The sequence below is a fragment of the Tenrec ecaudatus genome, chromosome 9, assembly GCF_050624435.1.
Source record: "Tenrec ecaudatus isolate mTenEca1 chromosome 9, mTenEca1.hap1, whole genome shotgun sequence".
NCBI classification, from domain to species: domain Eukaryota; kingdom Metazoa; phylum Chordata; class Mammalia; order Afrosoricida; family Tenrecidae; genus Tenrec; species Tenrec ecaudatus.
This window is the reverse complement of record NC_134538.1, coordinates 94,334,926-94,352,611: the sequence shown is the minus strand read 5'-3', so window position 1 is coordinate 94,352,611 and position 17,686 is coordinate 94,334,926. Positions and strand designations below refer to the sequence as shown.

At 39.6% G+C, this 17,686-nt stretch overlaps 1 protein-coding gene across 3 annotated transcripts in view; it reads right to left on the bottom strand.

Annotated features, from left to right (window-relative positions):
- Positions 1-16,856, bottom strand: part of ETV1 (ETS variant transcription factor 1) — a 97,094-nt gene extending 80,238 nt beyond the window's left edge. The window contains exons 1-6 of one of the 3 annotated variants that reach the window (XM_075557593.1): positions 15,793-15,917; positions 15,499-15,694; positions 15,220-15,351; positions 14,281-14,368; positions 12,868-12,915; positions 3,262-3,315 (exon numbers count right to left, since the gene is read on the bottom strand). In XM_075557593.1, the coding sequence (XP_075413708.1) occupies positions 3,262-3,315; positions 12,868-12,915; positions 14,281-14,368; positions 15,220-15,264 (235 nt within the window). In that variant the 5' untranslated portion in view covers positions 15,265-15,351; positions 15,499-15,694; positions 15,793-15,917. Of the gene's footprint in view, positions 1-3,261; positions 3,316-12,867; positions 12,916-14,280; positions 14,369-15,219; positions 15,352-15,498; positions 15,695-15,792; positions 15,918-16,650 lie in introns of those variants that run through there. The other 2 variants (XM_075557594.1, XM_075557595.1) reach the window with 2 other exon arrangements.
- Between the last annotated feature and the right edge of the window lie 830 nt (positions 16,857-17,686).

Below are 17,686 nucleotides of genomic sequence, written 5' to 3'. Positions count from 1 at the left end.
ATATGTGAATTATGTCAATAAGATTGCTAAATTGTTTTTAAAAAGATTAAATCTCAGGTTTAAGGCTTGCGTGACGCTGTCATTAATTTAGTGAGGCAACGGGAAGACAAAGGAAATATTAGTGGTAAAAACTAGCCATTTCGCTATTGGACTTGGTGAACGTGAACTGCCGGTGGCACACCCTACTGAAGTTCCGGATAATTCCATAAATCCTGTTTCACATGACGCAGACCTGACAGCCCAGGGGTGAGTTCAGATATATGGCTTTTTTTCTAACTTTCACACACATCCTAGTGGTGGGTTTTGTGAAGATTTACAAAAGGCAGCAGCAGAGGAAAGGCCAAATTGGAAAGAGCAACAGAGGGCTAAGGCTCCTTGAGTTCCACCAGTCACATTTCAAATTTGCAAAGCCAATGTGGCTGGTGCTTACTGTATCGGAAAGCACAGCTATAAATCATGTACATAATCATGAAAAGCTCACTGGTATAGAGCACATAAGTTATGAGGTAAGTTTTAGGGGGGTAGAACAAGTGTAGAGTTACCCCAAACAGAGAAACTCAGGTGTCCTTGTGCTTACTTACTAATCTGCTGTGAATATGTTCACAATATTTTCAAAGATTCTACTTCTAGGTACAGGTGGCCTCTGTCTCTCTTCCCACCCCAGAGCATCTTCCTGCAGAAGCACGGCCTCTTTTCATATGAACAATCCCTGCCAGGAATGGAGTTCCCATTAGGTAAGGTAAATGCAAACCTCTTTGTGCTTACGTACTTACTTTTCTGTAGTGAACAGTTTCACAGGAAAGCCATGTGAAATGCTCAGGACAGATTAGTAAGTGAGCACAAGTACACTCGTGCTGACCTTGCATGCGGAGTTGTCCGCCCCTAGGCAGACCCCAGGGAAAAAGAGAATGTGCCCAGAGAATGGGAAGAAGACTGGGAAAATGGGAAGGAAAACCCAAAGAAGTAAATTGGCTGCATTTGGGGATGGGTGGGGATAGCATATCACTGTGGTCAAGAGAAGAAAAACTTCAAGATAAAATAGTCAAGAAAAACAGAAGCTAAACACACTTAACTCTAGCCACAATCTAAAAACAATCCATTCTTATGACATGGTTCTGCTTGATAGTCTCATGAAGAAATCACCGAAGATATGGGGGCTACAGAAAAGTGCAGTAAAGAAACCCGTGGTTATCAGAAAGAATAGCATTTGGAGTCTTAAGGCTTGTCCTTAAACAAACAGCTAGCTACAGGAGGTGTCAACTAATTCCACATAGAAGAAGCACACAATCATCCGTGATCGAAAGATTGTATATAATAAAATCCAAATTCAAAGGAGGGAACAGTATCAGTGCTTAAATTATGAACACCTAGTTTGCAGAAGGCTATGGATGGCAGTCTAAATCCAAAATCCACCCCTGGATGGACGAAGTTTCCAGTGACTTCCCTCTGGATATAGTGCAGGGTTGTGTATAGCCTTGCTATCAAACAAAGAGCATAGTAAAGGTGAATGTGGCCGATGTAGTTACGTCAAAATGTATCACCTGATCATTTGATCTCCGTTTTGACGCATTTAAAGTTGTTTCTGTTTTTACTATTTTCTATTTTCTTTTCCATCAAGATTTTTCTCGACTTTATTTTGTCATTGTTATTGGTTCTTTTTGTTTTTTGTTTGCTTCCTGTTTGCATTTTAAATGATGCTCTGTATATGAAATCTATAATAGCTAACTCCATAGGGATAGTAAATGGATTAATAATCACCTAAGGGCATGGCGGATGAGGTTGGGGGGAAATAAGGTGCTAACAATGAGTCCAAGAGGAAAATGTCTGATATTAATTTCTATAGATGTGCAATGACCTTGTTAAGACTAACTCTCCCACTTAAGTGAAAAGTTGGGGTTTTAGAATGAGCACAACATGCTTCACAGGAAGGACAGTGCTGGAAATGTGACCAGTCTCTTCCCATTCTTTAACCAACATGCATAGGCCACGCACTGCCACACGCCGTCTGAGAGAGATTCTAAAAATCTCTCCTTAAGGATGATATCTATGCTAAAGAGATCACTCAAGAGCATGTGACAACCGCAGCCCAACATCAAATAGCATGCAAAAATCGCTTCTCAAAAAAAAAAAATCAAGCTGAACTCAACATGTATAAAGGGAGAGAACATGGAAGAAACCACACTCTCCTGGAAACCTGGAAACTCCCGAGACCCTTCAGATGCCAAACACAGAAGAAAACCTCGCTCTCAGATATCTGGTACTCAGATCAATGAATTTGTAGAATATTTATGAGGCCAAGGGGTGAAAACTTGGGTTTGTTAGGTTCAATTAGGAGGAACCTTGTGGTGTTCACTCATTGGGCTGCTTGCTAACCATAAAGTCAGCAGTTCAAACCCCTCGGTGGACCTCTGGATTGCAGTGCGTTAATGTATCAGGCACCTCTTTCTTGTCGGCTCCTGTGAACTGTCCGAAGTCTTAGAAAACATGTCAGGTATGAGGTTTAACTGTCGCTAAATGAACAAACATGTATTAAGCCAGCTTCACAGTTGTGATAGCTAAGCACTTTACTGTTTGCAACTCATGTCAACAGTGGCAGCTAGTTGGTGGAATAGCGAAGCATGAATATCAGAAGGGACCATGAAGCAACCATGTTTGCACAGACAAAATGCTCATTCTGGAGTGCAGTGCAGGAGAACCACTCCACAAGAATTCTGTGACTGCAGGAATCACAATGCGACCAACCGGGAAACAGAGAATTTGAAGTTAAAAATAAACCACAGCAGTTGATAGTTCAGGCCTCATTGTAAACTAGTACAGTGAACTACCTCTTGTTTGTTCCAAGGTTGTTTATAACTTATATAATAAATAATGTCTTATGGGTTTTAATTACTGACGGCACAGCAGGACACCACCATTTCTCCCGTCAGCATCCAGGCTTTTCCTCGTGAACATAATGGAAAACTGGGAAGAACCAATCATGCACTCATGTCTACCCTCTATTTGCTGTCCAGAGAAATTTACCCATTATAGAGCACAGGGCCATTTTTCAGGTTGGTTTTCTTTGGCTACTACTGAGAACTTGCCTCGGACCATACGCATATTCTGCTGGTACTACGCCCGGCCAAATAAAATCATCCAGGACTGCAGGATAAAAGGCACTGACAAGAGGCAAAAACAGACCCGAGAGGGAGAGGTGAAACCCAATGAGAGATAAAAAGAAGGAACAAGAGAGCTGCAAGAGAGGAGTCATACTGTACTTACAACTTTCAGCCTGATAGTCTGGCACAGACTGCTCATCATTGTCAGGCACCTGAGCTGCAGAGAGAGAAAAACACACATTAAGAAAGAAACTGTTAAGGAATAAGGAATCTCAAGAAAGATCTTGTGGGCTCAGAGCAAACCTATGATGATTGTTTGCCAATGACTTCCTCTTTAAAAACGAGCAATTCCGCAACACTCGGGAGAAGAAGTAAATGAAATCACGGATGCCAACTAGAGTGAACTAGGAAGTGTACAAGTGAGCGGTTTGGGGTTCAGAATGGAACGGTAGCAATTGTATTGGATCTGCCAGGTTGAAATAGAAGAAAAACACAAAATTAAAAATAAAAATAAAAGGCTTGAGGATTTCTGTTAACTCCAGGACATCTTTTTATCAAGGATAGAATACAAAGGATATTTCAATTGACCAACTTCCAGTGTTTAAGCAGCTCATCTAAATTACTTATACAAATCTTTTAAATGCCGCGCCGTGTTCATCAGCGCCCTCTGCTGATTTAGAAATAACTGCTATGGGCATATCCCGTCTACCATGAGGTAGACGACTGTTCTGTAGCAGGTTGTCCTCACATTTGATGGAGATATGCTACAAGATGTTTAAGATTAAACAACAGTTTTCAATGATGATGATCATATACAATAAAAACATTAAATAATGCATTCCACTTTATTATTCAAAATATCTTCCTGTGGCTTCTCAGCACAAACAAAAAGAACATAATTGCTTCATCAGTGCTGAGGTCAAACGACTTCCCCACTTAGAGCAAAGAAAAACCCGCGAAGAGCAGAACTTATCTGCATTTGGCAGCCACTAAGACAAAAGTTGACTTTTTTACTTCCATACTATTTTCATCACAGTTGACTTAGACATAACAATAATCTATTCCCAACTGACAGAATATTACTAAAATGAGTGCTCCCCTGAATATTTCCTGGTAAGTACACAAAACTATATGAAAATCAGTATTAGCTTACTTTTATTATGTAAAAATATTAGTCATCATCCTAATTACCTTCACTTATGTTCTGATTTAGTAATAACTTACTAGTATTATATTGTACTTTTTGGGGGGACACAAGCAAGTCACATTAAAACATATGTCAATGGGGGGAAAAGCGGGGATGTGATCTCTTTTGTATGGAAATTCTTTCTCTTTTTAAACTTTTTATGGTGAATTTGCTGAAGGTTTACAGAGCAGAAAATCAGTTTTATAGTCAACAATTAATACACATTTTTCCCAGCTCGTCCATTGTAATCCCCTCAGTATTTCCTCCCTGTGTCACCTGTTTCCATTACTTCTTCTTGCCTAACTCTCTGGACTTGGTCCTTGGGTCAATGCTGCCTTTGGGTCTCAAAGGCTGATTGTTCTAAAGAGTCTGTACGCCTAGTGTTAGCATTCACCTTACAGACCTGTCTATTGTTTGCCTGAAAGCGAGCCAAAGGGTCCAAGGCCTGAAGGGTGATTAAAGGACTTGTTTTGTGGGGTGGTGTTTGTTTTGTTTCGCTGGAGGGCGGGGGAGAATTGCTTCCCACTAGTCTCTATTCCACCAGTAAGTGGAAATTCTTTTTAAAATAAAGTGTCTTGAAAAAATTTCAGATAAGCAACTGACTAGGCTAAGAAAAAAAAATCTACATAAACAGTCATTCGGTTACTGAATATAGCACATGCAGAATTGTAGTTTGTCTGTGGTTGTCTTTTATCTAATGGGATTTTAACAATCAGTGGCTATATAAAATGTATGTTATGTTATCAGTAGCATATAAGTATCCAATGATACCACACTAGATGGCCTATTATATGTAGTTTGACATTCAACTGTGTCCTAACAACTTTTTCCTGCACATCAATACTTCAGTTTATTAAAGGCACACTCTGCTCCCTGGCACGCAGTAAGGGTAAACAACTTAAGACTGCCTCAAGTTATAACTCATGCCTATTTTGTGAGACTAGGCTATTAGGCTAAATATATTTTCCTCATCATAATCCACTAGTATTTGATACTGTGAATAAAAACTTATTAATCAAGCCAACTTGAAATCATAGTTCTACCACTAACCAGGCGCTTAAGTTTTTGGATATGTATTACAACTTTGCTCCACTGAACGTAATTCCACTCAGAAGTTTAATGATGACAATGTGAGAATGGAATAAAAAAGGATAAACGCATGCCAGATACAATGGCGGTGCTCAGTAAATCTTACATAGCGTCTTCTTTCCAGCTTCTCCAACAGTAGTTTTTAAACTAAAACTACCAGACTACAATCATCATAATGCAAACATAGTGTCTAACTTCTAATGAATGATATAAAAAGAAAGATAATAGCTAAAACCCATACATAGCACTCTCTTACAAATTAGCATATTTTTGACATTGTATTTTGTCTTACTTAAATTGATAAATAAATGAAGTATGTGTGTGTATGTGTATGTGTGTGCATGTGTGGCAATGTATAGGCAGAACTGCGTACTGCACATTGTTTCTCCACTAAATTAAAAGCTAAATAGATATAACTATTGGGATGCAAAATTATCAGCCACAGCAATTTTTATGCTTTATACAAACTAACATTTACAGAACCTATTAAATTGTAACATCCTTTAGGGGAATAGTTAAAAATAGCTAGTGAGGATCAAAAGTATATTTGTAATTGAATATACTGCTACGAATGTCCAAAAGGCCAGATCTTTTTTCTGACTGTATTACAGGACAAAGTTGCAATTACATGTTACATAAAAGGGTCCTCAAAAAGTTTGTGTAAAGATAGAATGAAAAGATGGTGGAATTTTTCCACAAACGTTGGAGGCCCTGGCATACCACTGCTGGAAAGGCATAACACTGACTGATGGATGTGTGATGTGCATTTGGGGTGGGGGTGGGGCAAACTTCAGAAGAAGGACTTAGATCAGAAGTTATACCTAACAAATATACAGGATATAGCTGCACACACAAATTGTAAAGAGTAAGAATATGAATTGTGATTTCCATTCAAAATCCTTACCATACCAAATAAATACTTCTCACGTTTGTCTGCACATATTATAGAAATTTAACAAAGAACATATGACGCACATTTTCACAGGAGCTGATCTTAAGGAACTGAATAGACCAAATGAAGCAGCATTGTACTTAAATAGACAAAGGCTTAAGTATACCTCTAATTTCAGACGAGACCAAAAGGAAAGCAGTGAACTAAAAACGCAAGTTGGATCCAGGCAAGGAAAATATGAGAAAGTGTTGCTGCACTTGTGTCCCACAATTCTTGTTCTTTCAACAACAAACAATCATTTTGTGAAGGAGCAAATTACCCAAGCCCCCAAACTCACTGTCATTGAGCTGATTCCCACTACGAGCAACCCTGAAAATTTGTGACAAGCCAGATCGACTCCAAAGTTGAAAACTAACCATAGAAGTTAGCCTTGAAGATTTTTTTTCACTTCTGTATTTTAAACTATGCTTGAAAAGATCACCTGCAGAAATGAAAATGTTTCTCTCGCACGATGCAATCAAAGAGGAAAAGAAGGATAAGGGTGGAAAGTATATACCAAAAGACCAATAAAAGGCTTTCAAGAAGATTAAGCATGTGGGTTTTATTGGTAATAGCTGGAGCAGCTCTATCAGTTCATTGCACATTAATAGACGAGTGGCCATCTAGGCTCCGGATCTCAGTTCTAAAAGGGCAGTATGTGCGCTCTCGGCTATTTGTTTTACTGAGATTATTATCCAATGGGGGGTTGTTTTGTTCCTCCTCGCACCCCCTTTTTAAAACTACATATCTTAGGAAAGAAATCCATAAAAATATTCATCATGAATAGAATTCGCGAGCCTTATTTTTCCAATTTCCCTGTCATTTAATAACTAGCATTTTTGGGGGTGAGACTGGGTGACTATTAAACACAGCTTGGCTTGATTTTAGGCCTATTTTTAGTTTTCAAATTAAATAGTCATTACTTAAAAGGTTACATTTTTAAATACTTTACAAGTTTGGCTTGCAAGCCAACTTTTTCTTAGAAACTGTGATGCTGTGAGACTTTCTTTGACATCAAAGGAAAAATGAAAGAAATTTCAAATAAAATAACTGTCACGTATAAAAGGGGTTAAAATTTAATTGAAACCAGGTCTATCCACCGTAACAATGACCTGGAGCCAAACAAGGCAGAAGATGTGTGAGTCAGTCTTTCTGCCCGTGAATGAGACAGCTGATCTTCTCAGCAATTCCTCAAGACAAGCAGGCGGTTCTGGAGTTCTGCCTCCATTCACAAAAACACAGTCCAGCCAGAGCCATGTGGCCCAACCGCAAATCTTTTCGTGTCACACCCTTCCGAAAAGCTAAAGCAAGTAAACTTGAACTTGCAATATAAACACGCCAATTTTATTGCTCTGCCTCAAATACAGCTCAGACCCATTAAGGAACACATTTAGATAAATGATACATTTACAAAAGTGGACTCATTTAGATAGGCAGGTAATTAAACCAGCCCTCCCATCTAGGGTACCTCGCAAAGGAAGCTGCAATATCCAGAACTAGGCGAGAAGAAAGGAGAGAGGAGATAAACAAAGGAGGAACGTCATTAAAGACATGTCTTTTTCTTGCCTTTTATTCAACTTTTCTTTACCACATGATCATGATTTTTCTTCCTCAACTTTGAAGCATCTCATTTTGAATTGGAGGGTTAGAAATAAGTTCTCTGAAGAAATATAGTACATATTTTAAGTAAAATAGTTTGAGAAAAAGCAGCCTTCTTCGACCAGTGGTACTCTGTTGAATCTGAAAATAAGGCTTCAGGCCATAGGACAACATAAGCATGAGTCCACTAAGCCAGGCTTTATAGCACATCCGCATTTGACATTAAAATCATTGGACCAATGGATAAGCATTAATTAATGCACAAGTATAAACATACTTAATCACACAAAAAGGAGGCTATTTCCCCCATGACAGGAGCCTCTCTAATACCTGATAAATCCATGGCTTCTATCAATTCTAAAAGTAAATGAAAGAAAAGGTGAACTTTTTAATATCCTAAAGTTTCACTTCTGAACTCGAAATTGATCTGCAGAACTTGAAAATTTAAGCGTAATTCAGGTCCAACTGGTTATGTCCAACCAAATAGTCTGCCTATGCTACAGAGGCTCTAACTATATAGTCTTTTCACTCAGTTGTCTTAATTACAATATTGTATGCAGGTAAAAAGGGTATTACGAAATGCAACATTATACATTAGAACAGCTCAGCATACTTGATTAACATTTATTAGGATACTCTGAAAATACTATATTTCTAACTCCAAATCTAATATTCCTTGCTTAAACCACCTTTCTCTCTTACATATAGACCTCAGACAAGAAAATATTTCTGCAAGGCCAGGGAGTATTTTGAAATAAATACATTTACTCTACCTGTTATCATTAAATCAAGTCAAATTAAGAAATCATCCTTTTGTCCATTAAAGAAGTTCCTACTGCAACAGAAGTGTGGTAGCCCCCTTCACACACACACACACACACACACACACACACACACACATGCCATATCCACATGATATTTGCTCAATTCAAAGGTATTTTATGGGCTTCTGCAACTTAAATCTTAATTCCTTTTTATGTAAATCACATAAACTAACGTAACATTAAGAGCTTTTCTGTTGCTGTTGTTTTATACCACAGAACAAAAACATATTCACGAACGTGCATGTCACTTTTTGATGTTCCATAAACATAAAAAATAGAATGTACAATGTTGGATAGGTAGTATGTGGTGAAAATGATTACATTATGACTACAACAATATCAAGAATGACGTTATTTACAGTAAATATTAATAGCATATATTATTTAAGGACCTTCATAAAAAGTGACTTTGACCATAGGCTTAGAATTCACCATCACAGTGAGTGTGAACTGAGACAAAGATGACATAGCTACACTGAAATCAGCCGATTCACTAGTCACAGAACACCGGGGAAAGAAGGAAGAAAGAAGCCGCATGACCTAGAGAGAGGCTCCTCTTAGACAGAAAGCTTTGACTAAGAGGTAAGGGGAGCCGGTTGTCAAGGTTTGACCAGATGGAAAGCAATGACAGCTGCTTTAGTCTTCAGTATTACTGAGGACCGAGCACCACAAAAACGTCCACGTCTACACTGCCATCAGAAACTAGCTTCAAAGTAGCTGTATTCTTACATGACACATAGACTGAGATGTGTTGTTTCCTTCCAATGGTGTTAGCAGGTAAGCTTTCATAAGCAAGTTTTCAAGGATACAATCATTTTTCAATTCTAGTTTACATGCCTATATTTATGTCCTATTTATAGAAAAGTTATTCCATTTAAGCGTGAATTCCTATGACACAGGTCTTTAGAGCACAACTTATAACAGGTTGTTAAAGAGCAAGAGGAAGGTGTTGCCTTTATGTTGATTAGATTGAGATTTGAATTCATTATGAGGTGGGATCAAATAATCACAAATGCCTTTCTGTCATTAGTAATCTTATTCAAAAGATAAAGTAATCAATATAGAATTACACATAGTAAAATTAGGTTACATAATTCTGGCATTAATAGAAATGAGACATTCTTTGGTTTTGTTTATATTTTAATGGCTACTATAGTAAGTGAAAACACTAACTTTTAAATTTTCTTAAATTCAAATTTACATATAATTCTTTGAAATCTATTATATTTAAATTCTTTGAAATATCTTATTATTTAAGATTATTTAGATTGCAGTGTTAACATACAGGAAGTGTTGTTAATATGAAGTTAATTACTGACAGTTTTGATTCCTTGTATAGAAATTATTTTTTAAGAAGAACGGGAGTGTATTTAAAGACCATTTTAGCGAATTGAAAATACTGGGTCTATCCTCACCCTCATCTAGTGCTGCCTAATATAACCCAACTTCCTCTTAGAAGTAAATTCATAAATTCACATTTCATAATCCATACTAATTTACCCTCTGACTAATCCCCATGAAGTTTTAGATTAACCATAGAAAAATTATCATCAAAACAGATTACATAGTATAAGATATGTCATCTCCCATGTATTTAGATACTTCAGGCGCTTTTTCAAAACATGATTTTCATGTAACACATTGTAACTAACTTGACTCATGGCTAAGATTTCTATACCTATTTAGTTTGCCACTGAGACTCTGACTCATGAGAGGAACTTAATTAATTGCCAAAGATCTTTTTTAAATGGGTGAGTATGTCTTAAAATTCCATGGTCATTTTCTTGACTACAGGTCATTAAAAAAATGTAAACAATGTAGAGGGTGCCAAGTTGGCACTGTTTGAATTTCTGGATGTTCAGAAGCACATAAATAGACAAACTTAGATGCAAAAAAGTAGGGTATTTCTGAGATTTCGTCCAGGCTATTATTCAAACTCAGATTCAGTTAAAAACGGTAATGCAAAATAATCAAATTCTGTCTAATTATTCAAATAAAATAAATGTGTAGTTTACAACAAATGGTTGAAAAAGAAACTTTTCCCTATTATATTAAATATCACATTAACAATTTTGCTGCTAGCATGATTGGGTAAATGTAACTCTTTTGACAAATGTTTAAATTCTTCCAAATGCAGTATCACCCTTAGGTTGGTAACTAGTAGCCCACCTGGACCTTTAAATAAACACTCTGAAGATTATTAATTCCTGGACTTGTTAAGCTAATGCATCCTTTTCTAAGTAAAAGTTCATGCTCCTCAAATACAGCATTCGGTTCTTAAGTTTATTTTACATAAAGCTAAATTTGCAGATTGGTTTTACAGGTATGATAAGAAATGATGGATATCAAGATAGAAATTTGAAAGATAAACTTTTTCAAGTACCTTACTCAAACTACAAGAAATAAAACAAGCCAAGAGTGAAAAAAACAAAACAAAAAATGTATTGAAATGTACGAGGAAATGTTAAGAGTCTGTCTCGGATTCTACATCTTTAACTTCCAGGAAGAGGGTTGCTATGCACATTCAGAATCTGCCAGCAGACACGCTGATTTGGAATCAATGAGATTTTCAAATCTTAAGAAGCAACACATCTTCTAGTACAATTAAAATATACATTGTTAATTATTTTAGACAAACGAATAAATTCCTTCATCAATGCAAAGGCCTAACCAATTGCAGCACTACAGGCTAAATAGACGAAAGTCAACATGATAACCTCTGTGGAGTTTTTTTCTTGAAAAAGGTACATTTGAAAGTATGGCTTATGTTGCAATAACAAGTAATCTATTGCAATAAGTTTCATTTACAGAGACAGGAAAAATGACCTTTAAATATAACTAAAACTCTCATAGATACTTACCTTTCATTAGCACACAAATACAATTGCCCTTTCAAAGGACTGCCAGAAAGCCATTTAACTCAAAAGATTCATAAAAGCTCTTTGGAGAACTGGAATATCAGCAAAACAAAGAAACTTATTTTCCATACGAACAGCAACTTGATCAGCAGCTGGCAAGAGCCTCCAATCCAACAAGCTTTAGAGTACTCAGCAACTCTTGGGTCCAAATGAAGAGACCCTCTGCCTCCTTGACAGCTTAAAAATCCTCAACAAAGTGTATGTTTTCCAGAGATAGTGTAGACAGGTATGACATAATTATACTCAGGGCTCAAATCTCTCTCTCTATTTTTTTCCTTCATCCTACAAAGCACATCATAGAATAAACCTGAAATGTAATATTCGTTTTTCCAAATGAAAAAGAAAGAAATCAAATTCTGAATTCCAGCAAGATCCCTCTCAACATCAGGTATTTCTTAAGTTCAGTAAAGCTCTACTGAAGCAGTACTTCATTGTTGCTACAAAATGAAGTTTCACATAAGAATAACAAATTGAACACAACATTCTATCAAAAAATAACCCACAAAGTAGTATCTTTAAATGTCCTCTAGCTATAGAAGATAAATCCTAATGACGGTGACAAAATAGCAAAGGTCAATTTCAACAAACACCACATGTAAAGTCACAAATAGAAACTATTTCTTAAGAAATCATCAAATTCCCCCAAAGGTCCATTTTAAATACATACATTTTCTAAGTATTAGATACACACCTAATGTTCTGTGTTGGGAACAAGGTGGCAAGAAGACACTTGCACTTAAATCTTGAAGCATCCCGTCCTGATGAACCCAGAGAAACTAATTTCTGCCATCAGAGAAGTCCGCCACCAGAACACCAAATAATGATATGCGCTGCTCTGAAGGAAACAGCAAGCCCGGTTCTGGCTAGGAGGTCTCTCGAGGTACAATAATATAAACCTGATCAATTGCAATTAAAATCTGAACAGAGGCTTAGAACTTGAAGTCTTGGTGCATTAGTTCTTGCCAAAAGCAGATGTGATTGTGAGCTGGAAGCAATTTCTCCTGGTAATTTGTGATGACACTGGGTAGAGCAGCCCCAGAGTCCCCAAAGACAAACTCATCAGAGGCTCTAATGTATGCATGACACATGAGGTGGCTCTTTTAGAGCTCAATTAATTGGGCTGAACATTAAGACAGCAAGTTCAGGACTTTTTCTCCCTGCACCCCCTTCTAAAGGTGCTTCCCCCACCTTTAAAGCAAAAAAATATATATTTTTGCCTTACCTTCTGCAAGCCATGTTTCTTGTAATTGACTTAGATCTTGAAAGAGTTCTAAAAATAATTAAATTAAAAGAGAACATAAGATTTGTAAGCTGTTAAGTCTTCATTAAATAGAATTTTCACCATTATAACATTGGCATGGACTATCAATTCAATTTGTGTGTTTGTGATGGGGGAGGGGGTGTCCGTATAATAAAAGGAAATAGGATTCATATCTCCATAATCCTTTATATTTTGATAACTTTTAAGAAATCCATTTTAAGGAGCTCTTATATTCCCCAAACTACAAAATAGACTCCCCCCTCATTTTAAGCAAATAATAAATAATCTTAAGGACATCAAACACACACTTGTGCAGTGGGATTCACACAAAAGGCTGAGGTGAAGATGCAGCTATCCCTGAGGACTTACCTATCTTAAATCTATTCAATCTACTCCATTGCTAAGACAGTACATTTAGATAGGCCAAAACTCATTCTATGAACATCTTTTGAATCATCGGTAAATAGTGTAACAGTATGTGAGCTAACTCATATATTGTCAGGTTTAATACCATATCACTCAAAGGAAAAACTTTTAAATGCAAGTTTTTGAGGAAATTTTCTCCATGAAAAGATTTATAAAATCAGGGGGAAAAAACAATCCCCTGACATCTGTGAACTGCTAAGTCCAAAATGAAATATTCTGTCCATTTTGGGCTGGGAAGGTATGAAAGGAAGTGGAGATGTTAGGTAAGTAAGAACTTTAGTAAGTTTCAGAATTGAGCATAACTCAGTTGAAAACTGAATTTTGATACCTAAATCTAAGCACACTAAGTGAATTATGATTGTCTCATATGGCTAAAATAAGTTAAAATATACTGACCTCCTACCAATAGTTCATAAGAAGAATCTGTAACCTTCTGTCCAAATAAGTAGAATACTTTCTAATTGGGCCTTCGTTATGATTTAGTGAGCATGTGTAAGGCTTAGAAACGGTACTATGACACCCCCTGGAAATCATGATGATTTCAATGTAAACATGAAGGGAAATTGAACTGCAGCGTTTAGGAAGAAAACAGTGATTGGTATGTATAGCTGCTCAGTGTGTCCCAGTGCATCAACTAGAATCCGTACCTTATGAGAGTATGCCTTCAGTTGTGTGTCAGATGAACAAGTGCATTTCAACAGAAAGGGGTGATTAAAAGTAAGGTACCACTTTTCATTTGAACTTACTTCTTTCATTTGTATTGTGACACCACCACAAAGCTATCTCCAAAGCAGACTGTCACTTGCTTCAATTGCTCCAAAGAAACTTCGTGGTTAAATTCAGTAAATTAAAAGTTTAGCATTTTTAAGATAAGGCTGAGCTATCCCTCTTCGTTTTAAAGGTGGAAGGAATAGGAAAAGGGGCATTCAGTTGAAAATCCAACCTCACCTTCTGAATCATGAGCCAGATCTCTGTTAATGAATTTTCTTTTCCTGACATTTGTTGGTTTCTCGTTACAATGTCTCCCACGCTGACTCTAAAAGGAAAAGACAAAAATCCTTTAAAAGAATATAAACCTCGGATGTCACACACACACGCACACACACACACACACACACACACAAGCAAAAACCACTTGCATAAATAACATAAAATCTACTGGGTCCTCTCCATAAAAAAATAAATTCTACAGTATCGATTCTAATACTCATTCTCTGCATTCATGACAGTGAAAACCTATTGTGAGACTTAACAGCCCAGGGAGAGTTGCTGTCCTAAGCCGATCCTGACACTCTATCAATCATCTTATTCATGTTATCCCAGCATCAAAACACCAAGCAATTACACTGAAAGTTGTTTTTTTAGGCTTAGTCAAAGCTGGATTAAAACAGTGAATTGTAGTTTCTCAGATACCCATACACACATACAAAAAGGCAGCTAGAAGAAAGTGCAGAGATTTTTTTTAAATGAGAAAGAAGAAACAAAAACACCCCATGTAAACATAAAGTGTCAGCATTTGTCTCAACTTCATTCTTCTCAATGTGACAGACAAACCCAGCCAGAAACTTTGAGGGCAGCTGCTGCCGCCTCCCCCCCCCCTCCTCCGCTTCCACTCATCTTGAACACTTTAATCAGAAAAAGGGGTCTTAAAAACAAAACTGTGCCTTATCCAAATCACTGAAAGGTAAGCTCATTTTGAAGATTGGGCTTCTAGAAGCAGAGTCGCCCTACAGTGGCAACAAAGCAGATAAAGTATCTCCAATCCCAACCCCCTTGCCCCCTCCCTTCGCATCTTCTCCCTCCCTTAAGCCTCCCTTCCTCCTCCTCCTCCCCCCCCCCCCGCCGGAGTCAAGTTTATAAACAGCAACTTTCGAACTGATCACTCACATTGGTGACCATGTAAGGCACTTGCTGGTCGTAAAATCCATCCATTCTGCTGCTCTTCGCAAATCTCAGCTCAGTATTTTATATTTTTAGCATTTAGCTGGAGATTTCCTCGGGATCTGGACTTCTATCAACCTAAAGGGGAACAAGATGGCTTTTAGGCTTGGGGGAAAAAAAAATCATGAATGAAGCTCTTGAATTTGCATAGCTAATTACCCTCGACAGTCCCATTCACAAAAAAAAAAAAAAAAAAAACAACCCTCCCTACACCGCCTCCTTCACCTGGATCCAAAGAGAGCCAAGAGAGTTCACAATCTACATATTTTCGGCAGTAGCAAAAATCCGAACAAGAGGCGATGCATTTATTTACACTCTCGACGTTTCCCTGCGCGGTCAGTGCACCCCGGCAGCGCTGATTCGCAAACGTGTGCAAAACTAGCAATGGCGATCAACGAGGCTTGCTTTGCACCTAACGGGACTAAAGAGACGGAGACACCTCTTTCGTAAGGAGAGTTTTTGCAACCCACAACCATGCAATTATCTGGAGAGACGAAAAAAGTTGTTGGAAAGACCCACCTGAAAGCCTCGCTAGGCGAAGGGCTGCAAAAAATTCCCTCCAAATTTGATAAAAACATTAATTATTACCCAGCACTTCCCCCTTGGAAGCTGAAAGCGCCTCTGACAGAGCTCAATTCGGTGGTTTTTCCTCTACTTCTCCTCCAGGGGCCTCCTATCCAAACTGATGGCTCGCTGCCTCCCATTGGCTCCGCGTCTCTTTCACCAGATCAGATTTCGGGCTGTCAATCAGGCAGCTCCTAGCCCCTTCTCGTGGCTCTTGCACACCCCTCGGCCAGAGCGGGTGCCCGGCGGGGACGTGCGGCAGCGACTCCCTTCCTCCCTTCAGTTTATTGTTAAACTGCTGCCAGGCGTAGCGATCCAGTCGCCAGTTGTCGCTAACCAGTGTGTTTGGTTCACTATTTGGCAGATTTCCGTAAGGGACTTTTGTTCCGTTCAGGTGTATACATTCTGAAGTGCGATCCAGAGCGCCCCCAGGCACCCCAAGATCTCCAGCCTCGTTCCCACTAAGCTTTGGACCCAAGTTATATGTCTTTTCTTTTTTTTTTTTTCCTCTCAACCACCCTCTACCGCCACCACCATTATGGCTTAAGGAGACTTTTTTTTTTTTTGGTGTGTGTACAGCGATCCTCATCTAAAACTCGATTTTAGGGGAAGGGGGCCAGAGCAATCCGGACGAGTACCAGAGGGTCTGAAAACCTGGGTCCCCACGTGTGAACTGCACTGCAGCTGGTGCTCCCCGCCCGCCGTGGAGGTGGGGAGGGGCGGGGAGAAGAAGGGGCGGCTCGCGTGTCCAGGGGACCCGCACGTTTCCTGAGCTTTTGTTATGTATACAAGGGAGGCGAGGGTGTCACTTACTGTACTTGACGCTTTCACTTCCTCTAGAGCTTTGACACAGCCTGAGCCCAGACTGGGGGGTGTGCAGTGAGGGGGCTCTGGCTTCAAGGACAACGGCTAGGACGTTAAACGGGGAGCAGCAGCTCTGGAGCCGCTAGCCGGGACCCTCCTTAGGGGCCTGGAGCCGTGCCGTCACGGCCCTCGCGGGCCCGGGAGGCCTCGGGGATGGCCCCGCCGACTGAGCGGTGTTGCAATTGACTTGTAATCCCGGTGACAACCAGAGCTGGTGACCCAAGGACGCTTCCGGCAGCTGTTCCGCCGGCCGGGAAACGGGCTGCAGTTCCCATTTTCTATGCGAAAGTTTCCTTCGTGGAATGGAACGAGGTCACGGCGAGGCTTTAAAATGGTGTGCGAACGCGCCCGGCTGAATTTCGGACCCATGGGGAAGGCAGGAAAGGAAAGGCTATTTCGAGGCAAAAAAAAAAAAAAACCAGAAAAAAAGATAGCAAGAAAGAAAACACTCATTACTGGGGAAGCAACCAATAATTAGAGATAACCAGGAACACACGGTGCATGCTCTCAAACGCGAGCGAAAGCGAGGAGCCGGTGGCAGCGTGGGCACGTACACGCATTTTGAGCGGGAACTGCACTTTCACCCCGTCTAAAGAGGGGTCCAGGGAGCACCTGGGCCCTGAGGTTAAACGCTTGGAAAGCCCTTGGGCATTGGGAGCGCACCCAAGACGAAGGCCCGTCGCCAGGGTACCCCGCCGCCTAGCACTCGCGGGAGAACCCACCCACAAAAATGTGAGCAACAGTTTCCAAAGCCCTGCACTGGGGCCGGAGCCTAACCCGTATCCACGGTAACCAGGAGAGGGCGGAGCTTCGGGTTAGGGCCCCGCGAGGTCCGCTCCGCAGCCAATCACAAAGCGTCTGGTCCCAGCCCTTTGTTGTGTAGCGCTGACCCCGCAGCGCTCCGCGAGGGGATTGGCCGCCTAAGGGAAGAGGGCGGAGCTCGCACGCCCCCGCAGCCACCTTTCAGTTCCATTCACAAAATTCC